Raw genomic sequence first — 16,793 nt, 5'->3', positions numbered from 1 at the left:
TTAAATCATTTGAATTTTACCCACAACACACAAACCTTTAATGTGATCAATTACCAGAGGAGCGGGAGACCCTTATGAACCAGCCGTTACTCACGTGTTGAACAGTTAGCAACCCTGGGCTATTGGATCTGTACTGATCTTTCTTCATAGGTTAAAAAAAAAAAAATTGCATTCTAAACAGAACGGGGAAATGTGAGGAGGATAATAACCAGAGTGTCATTGATTGGGACACTGCAACCAACACATGGGTCCTTATTTTTAGGTCAAAGATTTATATGCATAAATACATATGCTCTCTCTTTCCAAAATATATTAGCCTCAGAAACCTCATCCCTCCCCTCACGCCCCCCTCACGCCCCCCGCAAAGAAAACAGTCCCTTTCTTCCTTCCCATAGGTCCCTTTCTTTACCTGCTTCTTCCACTCCTAGGGTTAGGGAACTTTCAGCCCCGCCTCCCTGCTTGTCCAAGCTCCGCCTTCCCGGTCCACCTGTGTGCCCAGTCCATGACGTCACCGTTAGGCTTCAGTGGCTTGCAGGATTCCGGCTTCCTATTGGTCTATCTGACCACGGCCTGCGCAGCCCGCCAATGGCAGCGGCGCTGGGTGGGGGGGTGCCCACATCCAAGATGGCGCCCCCAGGAGCAGGGAGCGGGTGACCGGCGGCGGGGAAGCGGCCTGGGTTGGCCCTCCGATTGCGGGGTCCTGGGGGTATCTCGCCGGATACCCCCCTGGCCCGCCTACAAGGCCTTCCCCGGCCAGAGCAATGGCCGCCGAGAACAGCAAGCAGTTTTGGAAGAGGAGCGCCAAGCTGCCGGGGAGGTAAGCCCAGGACGCCGAAAGGAAGAGGAGATTGGACCAAACCCTTCGAGATCCTGAGCCCTAAAGCCCACGGCCCTGGGGCGTCAGCGACCCCGGAGGGCTGGTCTGGGGAGCCTGGACTGGGGGAGCTGGGACTGCGTGGTGGCGGCAGGTCAGCTGTCGGGCAAAGGAGCGGGCAGCGAGCTTTGGGAATGGCTTGGGTGTGGGAGCCGACCGAGGTCTGGGGGCGGAGGGCGCTGGAGAGCCTGCCCTTAGCCGGGAGGTGGCCGGAGTCTGGGCGGGGGCAGTGGAGTTGGGTGGATGGCCACTGCCGGTCTTGGGTTTGGAGGGTCATCCCCAGAGCTGCCTCTTACTTTATTTAAATAGAACTCCTCCTTGGGGGTCTCCAGCACGCACAGGTGGTTGTTTGCTTAGGGGTGGCCCTTCCCTTGCTGCCTGGCCCACATCAGTACGTACGAATCTTTCTTTTGGATTCCCAAAAGGTTCTGGTGGGAGCTTGGGATCGTGTTGGGGGCGGGGGGGAGGGGGCGGACAGCAAAAGTGAGGAAAATTCACAAGCTCGACCTTACTTTGTTTTGAGTTGGCCTCTTCCCATTAGGAATTATTACAGAGTGACTCAAGAATCTAGCTTATTTCTTTAGCGTTTTCGATAGATTTGTTCAACCCCAAGTGACCTCTCCCCTCCCCCGCCCCCCCCCGTCTGCATTGTAAAGCTCTTCTTGTGCAAATGCACAAAATTCTTCCATTCTTCAGTTGTTTAGTTGGAAAGCAGACCTTCAAAGCTACTTGCTCCCCCCCTCCCTTTTGATGTATGTTGAGAGTTTAGCATTTGTACATCCATTAATCTGGTTTATAGTTTCAGTTTGTTTTGGCCAGAGCCCTAAGAAGTAAGTATAAGGGATGTGTATTTCAGTCGTGAAGATTTCTGCCAGCCATAGTCTACTTGGTGATGAAATTCATGTTTGGTTGTACCCCACCCCCCCTCGCTACCTTTCTTTTCTTTTCTTTTTTTTTTAATTTTATTTATTTATGATAGGCACACAGTGAGAGAGAGAGAGAGAGAGAGAGAGAGGCAGAGACACAGGCAGGGGGAGAAGCAGGCTCCATGCACCGGGAGCCCGACGTGGGACTCGATCCCGGGTCTCCAGGATCACGCCCTGGGCCAAAGGCAGGCGCCAAACTGCTGTGCCACCCAGGGATCCCCACGCTACCTTTCTTAATTGATTCAGGTCTTTTCATTCAGGGATAATCCTTTGAATGTGTGTGTGTGTGTGTGTGTGTGTGTGTGTGTGTGTGTGTTGTTGTTGTTGTTGTTTTGTTTTGAATAGAGAGAAATTAGGGTCAGTGGTGACTATATAGCAGTCTTATTTTACTTAGGATTCTATTAGACATATGGGAATCAGCTTTTAGTAACAGTGTTAAGGTAATGCAAGGGAATGCAGAAATAGCTTCAGATTAAAGGGCTGTGGAATGATAGTGTTAATATTACTGCTGAAGATTTCTATGTTTTTAGATAGGCACCACTTCCTGCCAACTGATTCCTTTTCCTTCCTGATCTAGTGAGCTCTCTCCAGCCTCACAACTGCTGTTCTCTGGGGTTTTCCATGGTGAGATCATTAAATTTTGACATCCTAAGGTTGTAATCAGAATCAGTGGGAAAACTGTTAAATCAGGAAGCAATGTTTGAAATGTGGGACATGGCATGCATGGTCTTTCGTGCCTGATTGAGTGCTGGTTATTATTAACAATTATTTGTTTTCTATATTTCCTGTTTTGGACTATAGGTAAAGAGTCAGCTTTTTTTCAGAGCATTACTTTTGTAATCAGGAGTCTTTTTAGTTTCTTCAAGTTTCTGGCTTCCTTTTTCATTTTGAAGAGGAATATTGAGGAATAAAGGAGAGAACATTTGAGCTCAGAAAGACTTGTGTTATTATTTGGACTCTCTTGCTTGTGTGATCAGTGACAAATGATTACTCAATCTCTGAGCCTCAGTTTCCTTATCTATAAAATGGGAATAGAACTACTTTCCTTAGGGTTACTGTGGGGACTAAATTAAACATCCTATTTATAAAGAACCCAAGAGGGATCCCTGGGTGGCGCAGCGGTTTGGCGCCTGCCTTTGGCCCAGGGCGCGATCCTGGAGACCTGGGATCGAATCCCACATCAGGCTCCCGGTGCATGGAGCCTGCTTCTCCCTCCACCTGTGTCTCTGCCTCTCTCTCTCTCTCTGTGACTATCATAAATAAATAAAAAATTTAAAAAAAAATTTATAAAGAACCCAAGATACTGTTTATTTAGCACGTTATAATTACTTGGTAAATACTAGTTATGAGGATTGCTGTTATTAGTAGAGCAAGTAAATATTTATGAGAATGTTTCTCAAATCCTTATTCCAGTACTAGGTATTTATGTTCATCATTTATCTTAAGGCATTAAAATGTTGCCACAATTCATAACAGTTTTTAGTACCTTGCTGGTTGAAGAGAACTATTGTTCAGCTGTGTCCTTTAGTGGGGAGCCCTAGCAGCTTCTGGTTACGGGAGAAAATTAAAGTTTTTTTCTTTAGATAGAAAGTGCTTTGATTTAAGGAAAAGATTAGGGCATTTGCTCAAGAATAGAACTTTTGCATTTACACTCTGTCAATGTTCGTGAAGAAAAACTTTCTCCTGGGTAGGGAAATGACATAGATGACTGTTTCTAGGTCCATGGAAACCTAGAAGTGAAACTAGTTTTGTCTGCAGTTTGAAAGGTAAAAATTCAAAGTGATGGCAGTTACTTTCAGTTTCTTTGATCATGATCTAGCAACCTTAATGACAAAAAATAGGAACTTTATTTAATAAATTAGCCTAAGTTTAAAATGAATTAAACATCTTTTTAAAAAATAACAGCTTTATTGAGTTATGATTCACATACTATAGAAACACACCCTTTTAAAGTGTACAATTCAGGGGTATTTTGTATATTTATTTAAAGTATAGATGGTTTTGTGCAACCATCACTACTAATTTCAATACATTTTCATCACCCCAGAAAAAAACCTTGTATCCATCCCCTCACCTCAGCCCCTGGCAACCGCTAATCTTTCTATATGTATGGATTTACCTATTCTGGACATTTCATATAAATGGAGTAACATGAAAAGAGCTTTTATGATTGGCTTCTTTTATTAAACATAATGTTTTCAAGGCTTATCCTTTGTTGTAGCATGTTTCAATATTTTATTCCTTTTTATGTCTAAATATTACATGTATGACTATATCTGATTTTGTTTATCCATTCATCAGTTGTTGACATTTGGATAGTTTCCACTTTTTGGCTATTATAAACAATGTTATGAAATTCATGTGAAGGTTTTTGTTGGATGTGTGTTTTCAGTTCTTTTGAGTGTATGTAGGAGTGGAATTGCTAGGTTGTACGGTAAGTTGATGGAATTAAACATCTTTTAAAGTTCTCTGTTATTTATAGGAACCTCATGTGCTTATTACATCAAATGGTTCTTGTATAGATGCCTAGAAAGATAGGGGACACTATATACCATGTGGTTAAGAATGCAGGCTCTGGAAACTCAACTGGTAGATAAATAAGTTCTGGGGATATCATGCACGGCATAGTGATTATAGTCAACAGCACTGTATTATAACTTTCAAAGTTGCTAAGAGACTGGATCTTAATCTTACCACAAAAAAGAAAGAATAATTATGTGACTTGATAGAAGTGTTAGCTAATGTTAAGATGGTAAATGCATTATACACTTTAAACTTACACAACGTTACATGTTAATTTTGCCTTAAAAAAAAAAAAAGAATGCAGACTCTGGAGCCTGACTGCCTGGGTTCAAACCCTAGCTCTGATACCTTCTAGCTGTGTGACTATGGGCAAGTTATGTAACCTCTCTGTGCCTCAATCTCCTTATCTGTAAAATGGGAACAGAGTATCTACCCCATAAGGCTGTTAGGAGGATTAATGAGATACTGCCATAGGAGGTGCTCAATAATATTAGCTATTATGAAAACAATAGTTGTGGATTATAGTAGTTCCTTTTTTTTATTTGTTTCTCTCCCTCACTTTGGTTTCTGAAACTGGAATTCGAAGACTTTGATCAGTGGTGTGTCTGGAGCCCATGTTGAGTCTTGGGTTAAAAAAAACAGCAGAGCACCACCTATTGTTAATGAGGCAGAGGGTTTACAGAGACACAGAGAAGCCTAATGCAGGGCAGCTGTGGCTATAAGGTGTTCATTATTGGCCAGGAGTATGATTGTGAGCAGTGGTCCTCAAACTTTATTGAGTCACCTGGAGGGCTTGTTGACACATGGATTGACAGCTCCATATCCAGAGGTTCTGATTCAGTAGGTCTGAGGTGGGACCTGAGGAGTTGAGCTTCTGAGAAGTCTCCAAGTGATAGTGCTACTGCTAATCTGGGAGCTGCACTTTGAGAACCACTGGGATAAGAGCCGTGAATTAAATTGAAAGAAACCTGAGTCCTCGTGTTGGGAACACTTGCCATGTGGATCTTGAACAATGAATGCATTTCCTCTTGGCTGTCTGGTAGGCATCTCACACTTAACACATCCACACAGAACTCTTAATTTCCACATCTGCCCTCCATTTGTTCCATCTACTTAACGGTCCCACCATTCACCAAGTTCCTGAGACCAAAAATCCTAATGTTTGATTCTTTTCTTTCCCTTCCTGCCACACCAGTTCAAAGGCAAGTCCTGTTGGGTGGTCATAATCTACCCTGAATCCAAACCGTTCTCACCACTTCCACTTCTACTGTCATGGATCAGACTGAGTCCTCTCTTGCCTGGACTACTGCTATCGCCTTCTAATTGGTGTTCCTGCTTCTCTTCCTGCCCCTCTGCAGACCCTTTTCTCTTTCGTAATTAGAATGAAATCCAAACTCTAAGTCTTCCAGGGCCTCCATGTTGGAAAGAGAGCCTGAGTTAAGGATTGTGATAATTACTCCAAGAGCAATGGGATGCCATTAGAAGGTTGGTGGGGGCTGTGGCACGATCAGATTCGCATTTATAAAAATACTCCAGCTGCCCTGAGGCAAATGGTTTGGACCAACGTTTTCAACAGTTAGGGGTGGGGGAGACAGTTGGTGTTTTGGGTGGGTTAAATCTGGACTGTACTGGATGGTAGGATATTTAATATTCTTGGTCCTTGCCCACTAAATGCCAGGAAGACCCACCAGTTATTGGGACAAACACCTTTCCCACGTACACGTTTCCAAACATTCCAGCCACCACCCACCCCTGACCTCTACTGGGGATCAGAGTACTGTAGTTAGGTGGCCACTGCAATCAATAGAAGGAGAAATGATAATGGCTTGGACTAGGGCAATGGCAATTAGAGGTCAAGTTTGAGACTGTCAATAGGACTTGGTAAACCTTTGGATTTGGGGAGTGAGGGAGAAGGAGGTGCTATTCCCAGGTTTCTGACTTAGGTGGTCCGGTAAGATTGTGATGTCACATACTCTGAGAAAAAGCTAAGTTTTAGGACAAAGTACTTAAATACTCCATGCTCAATTTCCTTATCTATGCAATGAGAGTTTTGAATTCAGTGACCTCTAAGGCTGAAGCTGAGTGCTAAATTTAAAGTTACCAGCTCCAACTGGTATTAATGGATGTTTCTCTTTGCTGTGCCATTCACACCAGTTATGCCTGATAGATAGGAGTAGATGGTATGGGGGCCACTGAGGTGGGCTTTTCTACCTCGTGCTTTTGGAAGTAGTGAATTGCTGGCCCCACGAAGGTCTGAGTGTTGTGAAGTTGTAGAATGTTAGAATTTGACCCTAAAGCCACTGTAAGATAAGGAAACAGGCCAAAGAGGGGAAGTGACTTGCCCCAAATCACATTGCAGAACTTCAGATATCTTGACTCTGAGTCCAGTGCTCTTTCTACTGTTTCTTCTGTCTTTTGCCAATCTCTGCTAAGATTAGGAAACCTGACAAAGCACCTCATCCAGTCCAGGGGTGTGGGAGTTTCCAGTGAAAAGATGTAGATAAGACCTGGAATAGGAGAGACACATGTGAGCCAAAGCCTGGCTCATTTCCCACATTCTGATTTCCAGACCTGGGAAGGGCTTCTCCTTTTTAAGCAGAAGTGTTTATTATTATTTTTTAAAGTTTTATTTATTTAATCTCTATACCCAACGTGGGGCTTGAACTCAGGACCCCAAGATCAAGAGTCACATGCTCCTCTGAGCCAGCTGGGTATCCCAAGAGGGTTTATTGTTAAAGTTAAGGAGCTCTCTTTAGCATTAAATGAAGTTGAGAAAAGTGTCAAATCACTTAAATTAGGAGCCTGTAGATTTTCAACTAAAACCTCTGTCATTTGGTTATTTTCCATAACATTTATGAATCTGATCATGGATTCAGTGTTATGCTCCCAGCCTGTCTGGGCAGGTACATTATATTACAACCTCTTCTTAGCTTGGAAATATTTTAATGGTAAAGTAAGTTACTAAGTTATCACCGAAGCAGTGTAGAACCCCAGCTCTGTAAGACTTCCATCAAGTGAGTGTATGAGCCTAAATCAATTGCCAACATGTTTGGCTTTCAAATGAATAGGTTTGATCCCATATTTGCTTTCACTCCTTTGTCAGTTCTAAATACTTGTTGATTTTTCCTACTGAGTGTTTTGCGCTGTTGCAACTGTACAAACCAGCTATGCCAACACACCCTGTAGTTTTGGTTTTATTAGGGAGAATGTCAGAGGTTGACCAGGATTTTTGTCGCTTGTCTCTGTTGTGGCATGTGCTGTGGCATTCATTTCTCTGCACATGAGGTGTGATTTCTCCAAGATGCGGGCTTTGCCTCTAGTGTTGAGGTCTAGCAAGCCAGGAGCCTGCTCAAGCAGAGGCCTGGGGTTTGCAGAATTCCCATCTTCACTCACTAAGCATTGTTAAGAAGTGCCTGGTGGGGTGTGGTGCACTCTGCCAGGTGGTGAGGGGACTGCAGAAAAAAGAGGTGGCATCACCACTGTTCTCTAGAAGCTGAAAATCTGCTTGGCACCCTGGCTTCCCCTGGTGACAATGCTGGGTATCATTGACTCTCTGGTTTCTCCCCTGCACATATGTTACTGTGTAATCAGAAAAAAAAAAACAAAAACTAAAAAGTGCAGCTGGGTGAAAATACACTGTTGAGTGAGAAAAGCAAGATGTGGAAAGGTAAGTGATGTGCAATCTTTTGTGTATAGTTTTAAAACAAAAACAATATTGTATGTTGTTTATGTGAATGTGTGTAAAAGTATAAAAACAGTTGGGAGGGATTTCATACCCACTTCAAGATAATGGTTATCTCTTGGGAAGAAAGAGGAAGAGGACTGGGGACTGCAATTGGGATATCAGAAGTCTCCTTCATGCTTTATTTTCTTAAATGTGACACGTATTAACATTTGTTAAAGCAGAGTGATGGGTTCCTGGATGTTTGATAATTTTTCTCTGCATTTTTCTTTTTGTTTGAAAATGTGAGTAAACTGTTTTCTATACTTGTGTGGAGCAAATGTTTTATCTAGAGAGGAGCAGGGAGGGGCAGAGGGAGAGGGAGAGACAATCTTAAGACAGTCTTTAATCTATATGCCCAAACGTAGGGCCCCATCTTACAACCCTGACATAACCTGAGCCAAAATCAAGAGTTGGACACTTAACCAACTGAGCCACCCAGTAACCCCTGGAGCATATGTTTTTTAAAATTTTGTGCTGGAGAGACCAGTTAGCCAGCCATGAAGTTAAGTAATATTTAAAGGAGCATATGGGGGGCACCTGGGTGGCTCAGTTGGTTAAGCATCTGACTCTTGATCTCAGGGTCGTGAATTCAAGCCCCACATTGGGCTCCGTGCTAGGTGTGGAGCCTACTTAAAAAAAAAGTAACATTTGTGATTACTAGTCAAAATAAGTCAAATGTATAGTGTGGTGCCACTTATATAAAGTTTTAAGAACATGGAAAACAGTATCACATATTGTTTAGGGATACAAATGTGGAAAAATAACATAAAAACAAAAGGGAAAAATGCTAGATTCAATAAAATATCTTCTGAGGGCAGTAGGGGTGTGTGAGGTTTGAACTCCATAATGTCTTATTTCTTATGTACATATGAGTTGTGCACCAACCCAGGTGTACCTTATATTATGATCCAAATCAAGTTTATTTTTAAAAATGATTTACTGCGGGCAGCCCAGGTGGCACAGCGGTTTAGCACTGCCTTCAGCCCAGGGCGGGATCCTGGAGACCCCCAGATCGAGTCCCACCCATATCGAGCTCCCTGCATGGAGTCTCCTTCTCCCTCTGTCTGTGTCTCTGCTTCTCTCTCTCTCTCTCTCTGTCTCTCATAAATAAATAAATAAAATCTTTAAAAAAATGACTTATTGCTTTTAATAAGTAAATAAGTAATAAGCACTCTAAGTCTTAATTTATGTATTTTAGGGAATCTGAGAAGGCAACAGTTAGTGGGTGCTGGGGGCTAGCGTCCGGGAAGATCTCACGGTGGGGTTGGGTGCAGTATAGAGCTTGAAGGGGATGTTTCAGATTGGATATGATATTTAAATGGGAGAGGAGCCTAATATAGTAGCTAAGATGTGTTGGAATGCAGAATGGAGACCAGCCTGCTCCAGAATTTTTTTTTTTTTTTTATGATAGTCACACACACACACACACACACACACAGAGAGAGAGGCAGAGACACAGGCAGAGGGAGAAGCAGGCTCCATGCACCGGTAGCCCGACGTGGGATTCGATCCCGGGTCTCCAGGATCGTGCCCTGGGCCAAAGGCAGGCGCTAAACCACTGCACCACCCAGGGATCCCAAATTTTTTTTTTTTTTTTTTTTTTTTTTTTTTTTTTTTTTTATGGGCCTGCTCCAGAATTGAGTGTGATTTGGGAATTTGGGAGGATGGTTCAGGCTGACAAGTGAATTATCAATGCCAGGAAATTGAGCACCTTAATCACCAGGCTTCCAGTCTGTCTTCATCTTGTCTCTGTGATCATCTTGGTTTCTCTTCTAATGTCTTGCCTCTCCCTTTGAGATTCAACAAACTGATTAATTAAAGTGTTCCAGGTACAGATACATCATGGTTCAGTTCAAAAGTGTGTTAACAAATTCAACTTGGGTTCTGATACCTTTGCTGAGAAAATCTCTTGCTTATCTTGGCCTTTCTGGCTGTGCTAGCACGTTGGGGTTGACCTATTTAAAAAACAGTCTACTGTGATTTTAAGGTCTCCTTCCTGGATAGTAATTAATGGCCTTTGGCTCTTAGGTCTCCGCAATTAGGATTGCTTTTTTTTCTCATGGATTACTGGTAGCTGGTAAATTCTTTTAAAAGAGAAAGTCTAAGGACCCTTTCATTTTTCTACCCATTCACCCAACCTAACCAGCCCATTGAAATCTTCCTGCAGAGTTTATCATCGATCTTTATATTTTGCTGTAAAGAGGCCTGTGGACTTGGAGAACTCAAGTGTACTCATCTTAGAGTATTTGCAAAGGTTAAAATATAAATCAATGGCCCTACATGAGAGACATCTAACTCTGGGAAATGAACAAGGGGTGGTGGAAGGGGAGGTGGGCAGGGGGTTGGGGTGACTAGGTGACGGGCACTGAGGGGGGCACTTGATGGGATGAGCACTGGGTGTTATGCTATATGTTGGCAAATTCAACTCCAATAAAAAAAAATAAAAACAAAACCCCACAAATCAATGGCCCTTTTTAAAAAGTTTTAATTTTAATTCCAGTTAACTAACATAGTGTTGTATTAGTTTCAGGTGTACAGTATAGTGATTCAGCAATTTCACACATCACCCAGTGCTCATCACATCAATGCACTCCTTAATCCCCATCATCCATTTAACTCATCCCCTTCCACCCCTCTGGTAACCATCAGTTCTCTATAATTAAATATCTTTTTTGGTTTGTGTCTTTCTCTTTTTCCCCCTTTGCTCATTCATTTTGTTTCTTAAATTCTGCATATGAGTGAAATCATATGGTATTTGTCTCTCTTGAGCTGACTTATTTTGCTTATAGCATTATACTCTCTAGCTCCAGCTGTATGGTTGCAAATGGCAAGGTTTCATTCTTTTTATGGCTAAATAATATTTCATTGTCTATATATCACATCTTTTTTTTTAAAGCTTTTATTTATTCATGAGAGACAGAGAGAGAGAGAGAGAGAGAGAGAGAGAGAGAGGCACAGACACAGGCAGAGGGAGAAGCAGGCTCCATGCAGGGAGCCCGGCGTGGGACTCAATCCCGGGTCTCCAGGATCACACCCTGGGCTGAAGGTGGTGCTAAACCACTGAGCCACCCAGGCTGCCCACATTTTTATCCATTCATCAACCAGTGGTCACTTGGGCTGCTTCCATATCTTGGCTATTGTAAATAATGCTGCTACAAACATAGGGGTGCATGTATCCCTTTGAATTAGTGTTTTCGTATTCTTTGGGTGAAGACCTAGTAGTGCGATTGCTGGTTCTATTTTTAATTAAATTTTTTTATTTGTTGTTTTTAGTAATCTGTATAACATGGGGCTTCAACTCATGACCCCAAGATCAAGAGTCACATGCTCTTCCAACTGAGCCAGACACGTGTCTCTATTTTTAACTTTTTGAAGAACCTATGAACTTTTCCAGTGGTTGTACCAGTGTTTCTTTTTCTCTATATCCTTGTCAACACCTGTTTGTTATGTTGTTGATTTCATTTTATTTTATTATTTTTATTTTTGTAAAGATTTATTTATTAATTTGAGGGGAGTAGAAGGGGAGAGGGAGACAGAATCTCAAGCAGACTCAGCACTGAGCATGGAGCCCAATCGTGGGGCTTGATCCTGGGACCCTGAGATCACGACCTAAGCTGAAGCCAAGAGTGGGATGCTCAACTGACTGAGCCACCCAGGTGCCCCTTGTGTTGTTGATTTTAGCCATTCTGACAGGCATGATATTTCATTGTAGTTTTAATTTACATTTCCCTGATGATAAGTGATATTGAACATCTTTTCATGTGTCTGTTGGCCATCTGTAGTCTTCTTTGGAGAAATGTCTCTGTGTGTCTTCTGACCATTTTTAAGTTGGATTATTTAATTTTGGGACATTAAGTTTTATAAGTTCTTTATATATTTTGGATACTGACCCTTTATCAGATATGTCATTTGCAAATATCTTCTTCCATCCTGTAGGTGGCCTTTTAGTATAGTTCCAATAGTGTATTTTTGCTTTTGTTTCCCTTGCCTCAGGAGACCTGTCTAGAAAGAAGTTGCTATGGCTCATGTCAAAGAGTTCTGTGTTCTGTTCTAGGATTTTTATGGTTTCAGGTCTCACATTTAGGATTTAATCCATTTGGAATTTATTTTTGTGTATGGTATAAGAAAGTGGTCTAGTTTCTTTCTTTTGCACGTCGTCATCTGGTTTTCCCAACACCATTTGTTGAAGAGACTATCTTCCCATTGGGTATTCATTCCTGCTTTGTCAGAAATTAACTGACTATATAATTGTTGTGAATTTATTTCTGGATTTTCTATTCTGTCCCATTGATCTATGCCTTTTGGGGGTTTTTTGTTTGTGTTTTCATTTTTGTTTCAGCCTTCATTCTATAAGCCGGACTTTCACATTATTCTTTGACCCATTTTATTTTCTTTCTTTTTTTTTTTTTTAATTTATGATAGTCACAGAGAGAGAGAGAGAGAGAGGCAGAGACACAGGCGGAGGGAGAAGCAGGCTCCATGCACCGGGAGCCTGATGTGGGATTCGATCCCGGGTCTCCAGGATCGCGCCCTGGGCCAAAGGCAGGCGCCAAACCGCTGCGCCACCCAGGGATCCCCCCATTTTATTTTCTATCTTCTTTTGATCCATTTTATTTTCTTTCTTCTTTTCCTCTACCTACAAAACTCTATAAACATGTTAGAGTTGTATTATATATATCTCTGTAGTAGTATATGTAGTAGTTTGTTTACAAATTACTGAATAACTTTTTAGAAAAGTCTGGAGAGTTAGAGATTCTTTTTTTTTAAGGTATTATTTATTTATCTATTTATTTATTTATGATAGTCACAAAGAGAGAGAGAGGCAGAGACACAGGCAGAGGGAGAAGCAGGCTCCATGCACCGGGAGCCCGACATGGGATTTGATCCCGGGTCTCCAGGATCGCGCCCTGGGCCAAAGGCAGGTGCTAAACTGCTGCGCCACCCAGGGATCCCGGGAGTTAGAGATTCTTAATTGCTAAAAAGGTCAGGGCTATATCCATAAAGATTGTACATAAGAACATTCTCTCTGGAATCTGGAAATCAATGCAAAAGTGATTGAAATGGCTGCATTTTTTTGTTTAAAAGCAACTTTAGGATCACATCTGTTATGTAAAACAGAGTACTTAGTAGTAAACTTGTTCTACTTTCTAAGTGTTGGGTAAGGAATAAATTATCAAATGGGAGGGAGGAAGAAAGCCAAATTTCTTGGACACCGAGTGTGTGCCAGGTAGCATTCTGATGTTTGCAAATCTGCCTCATTACCTGCTGGTATTACTACCTGCCAGGAATTGTGCTAAAGGGCTTTTTACACGTTGTCTCATTTAAATCTCCCAACCCTCTTAAGATTGCTCAATTTATTTCTTAAAAAGGTAGTACATGCACATGATAGTAATTCAGGAAGGCACAAAAATGTTTGTAGTAAAAACTCAGCCTCTGCTGCCAGGCCCTCCACTCCTCCAGTTCCTCTTCCAAACTCCTACTGGTGTCTTGGGTATTCTCTCAGAGATACTCTAAGCATATATAAGTAGGCAGATACGTTTTATGTTCAAGATTTTTCACAAAATGGTAGCATGTTATGCATACAGTTCTGCATCTTTTTTTAGTTCATGTCTTAGAGTTTGTTTCATGTCAGTGGGTATAGAATGGCCTCATTCTTTTTAACTAATATACCCTAGTTAACCAGTCCCCTCTTTCACCATAAGGACTGTACTTTGGGAGGGGTGTGTGTGTGTGCATGTGTATATTCTGATAATTGGGGAAGTCTGTGTTTTTATTCTAGTGATTGCATTTGTAAGTATAACTTTATTGCATATGTCTTAAGACATCTATTGACTGCCTACCACGATCAATGATGAAATTAGTAGTTATATTTCCTGTCCTTTCCTCATCTGCTGTTAGTCAATTACATTATTTTTTCAGTTTTGCCTTATATCCTAAAACATACTTATACTTCTGTTACTTGAGCTATTGGCTTACATTTTTTTAAATTTAAATTCAATTTAATTAACATAGTGTATTGTTTTAGAGGTAGAATTCAGTGATTCATCAGTTGCACAGAACACCCAAGTGCTCATTACTTCAGGTGTCCTCCTCTATGCTCATCACCCAGTTACCATGTACCCCCACCCACCTCCCTTCAGCTATCAGCTTTAAGCATCTTTTGAGCCTTGTCAACGAAAGATGAGGAAATCAGCATACTTATTCATTCTGTCCTCTGTCCCATTTTAACCTTTGCCAATTACATAGTTTTCACATTTCCTTCTCTAACCATAAAGCCTCAAATTTAAGAGTTAGTCTTCAGACTAAACCCATTAAATGCCCTGCACCAGTTCTTTTGCTATAGTTTCTCCATTTAGCTCATTGTTCATTGAAGTTTTTCTTCTAGTAGTTTCTTCAGGAAAGAGTCAAGGAAATCGTATTTCCTGACTTCTTACATGTTGCAACATGTTTTTCTGTCACCTTTGTATTTGAACAACAGTTTGTCTGGATATGTAGTTATTCTCTGGTCACTTTTTTTTTTTATTGTGACCTATTACATGAAACAGCTGTGAGATATCATAACTTGATGAATAATCATGAGGTGAGCACCCCAGAAGCCCCCTTGTGCCTGTTCTCAATCACACTTCTCTCCTTCTCTCAAAAATAACTATATCCTTTTATGTTATTACTCTTTGCTTTGTGATGTTACTACGATGGATGCATCCCTAAATGATATAAATGCTTTTTGCCAGTTTTTGAAGTGCATTTAAGTAGAATCATACAGTATTTACTCTTATTTTTTTGCTTGTTTTGCTCAACATGACATTTGGAAGATTCATGCGTATATTACTTATAGCCATACTTCGTATGTTTATGTTGCCCTATAATCTATTATATGAGCATATTATAGTTTATTTTCTGTTGGACACTTGGGTTATTTCTAGTTTCTGGCTAACAATACCTATAATGCTATAAATAGTTTTATATATGCCTCCTGACACACATATCTATGTATTTCTCTTAAGATATAGGTTTGAGAATGAAAATACTTGGCCTTAGGGCAGGTGTATTTCGTTCTTCCTGGATATGGCCACACTTTTTCGAAGTGGGTTTTAGGACTTTATACCTGCACCAGCTCAGAGTAAGAGTCACCTGGGTCATCCTTCCCTTGATATCTAGTGTCGTTTCACTGTGTTCCAAGTGATTCTTTAGGAGTTAGTGATGCTCCCATTTTACAGTTGAGAAAATGGGTTCGTAGTAGTCAAGTAATTTAGTGCAAGTTTACAGAGGTGATGAATGCCAGAAACTATGCTCTCTCTAGCGCCAAAGCCTGTTATCTTTCCATACTGTCTTCTTTACAGATAGGACTTCCAACAGACAAGTAGGTGTGTAAGGCACTGAAGCCCCAGTGGAAGATGAACATCTTCAGAGGCTTTATTTCTTTACTTATTATTTTTTAAAGTTTTTATATTTAAGCAATCTGTGCACCCAACGTGGGGCTCGAATTCATGATCCTGAGATCAAGAGTGTCACGCCTTACTGCTTTACCGATTAAGCCACCCAGGCACTGCCCCCCCACCCCAGCTTTTTTTTAAAGAGAAACTTTTTTATTTTTTTTAAGATTTTTTTTTTTTAATTTACTCATGAGTGAGAGAGAGAGAGAGAGAGGCAGAGACACAGGCAGAGGGAGAAGCAGGCTCCACGCAGGGAGCCCGACATGGGACTCGATCCCGGGTCTCCAGGATCAGGCCCTGGGCTGAAGGTGGCGCTGAGCCACCCGGGCTGCCTGAGACTTTTTTGTTTGTTTGTTTGTTTGTTTATGATAGTCACAGAGAGAGAGATGCAGAGACACAGGCAGAGGGAGAAGCAGGCTCCATGCACCGGGAGCCCGATGTGGGATTCGATCCCGGGTCTCCAGGATCGCGCCCTGGGCCAAAGGCAGGCGCCAAACCGCTGCGCCACCCAGGGATCCCCCAGACGTTTTTATTTTTAAAGAGCAAGTTGTTGTCCTTTGGCTTGGATGTAGTTGTTCTTGGAGGTAACCTGTTTCTCAAAGTCCCTTCCAATTTTATGATGCAGATGGTACTTTTTTTTTTTTTTAATTTTATTTATTCATGAGAGACACAGAGAGAAAGAGAGGCAGAGACACAGGCAGAGGGAGAAGTAGGCTCCATGCAGGGAGCCTGATGCAGGACTCGATCCTGGGACCCTGGGATCATACCCTAAGCGGAAGGCAGGCCCTAAACCGCTGAGCCACCCGAGGATCCCCGATGCAGATGGTACTTACTCAACGTGTTTATCACTCCTGATAGCTTGCTTCTTTCTTTTTTCTTGCTTTCAGCATCCAGCCTGTGTATGGAGCACAACACCCTCCTCTAGACCCTCGGCTCACCAAAAAGTAAGTCACGATATTTTTCAATTCATGCATGTACTTCTTCTAAAATTTCTAAACTTTTCCCTACTTTGTTGAAATGACAGTTTCCTCTTTGATCTTTTCTACCTTGTCCCTTGCTCTGTTTTTGATCAGAAGATAAGCAATCTTCTTACCTCTAAAGAGTCTGTTACTAAGTGGGAAGTTAACTCACATCAGAGATTTTGTTTTTCTACATTGGAAGCTGGTATATGCAGGGTTTGGTATTGATTAAATATGGTCCCCAGATTGGATGATTGATGACTTTCTTCTGGTTTCTGGGGTTCATTGCTTCTGAATATATATAGAGGTCTGCCACCTTTTCCTCACTTATGTTATGAGAACTAAGGCAAACAG

General features: G+C 41.7%; 1 protein-coding gene across 2 annotated transcripts in view; it reads left to right on the top strand.

Annotated features, from left to right (window-relative positions):
* The first annotated feature begins 599 nt into the window (after positions 1-599).
* TBC1D22B (TBC1 domain family member 22B) overlaps positions 600-16,793 on the top strand; it is a 78,091-nt gene continuing 61,897 nt past the window's right edge. For both annotated transcript variants that reach the window (XM_041766900.1, XM_041766893.1), the window contains exons 1-2: positions 600-817; positions 16,368-16,424. In XM_041766900.1, the coding sequence (XP_041622834.1) occupies positions 762-817; positions 16,368-16,424 (113 nt within the window). In that variant the 5' untranslated portion in view covers positions 600-761. The remainder of the gene's footprint in view (positions 818-16,367; positions 16,425-16,793) is intronic.

The sequence above is a fragment of the Vulpes lagopus genome, chromosome 1 (assembly GCF_018345385.1).
Source record: "Vulpes lagopus strain Blue_001 chromosome 1, ASM1834538v1, whole genome shotgun sequence".
Classification (NCBI taxonomy): Eukaryota; Metazoa; Chordata; class Mammalia; order Carnivora; family Canidae; genus Vulpes; species Vulpes lagopus.
The sequence above is the reverse complement of the archived record's forward strand: the minus strand, read 5'-3'. Positions and strand labels throughout refer to the sequence as shown.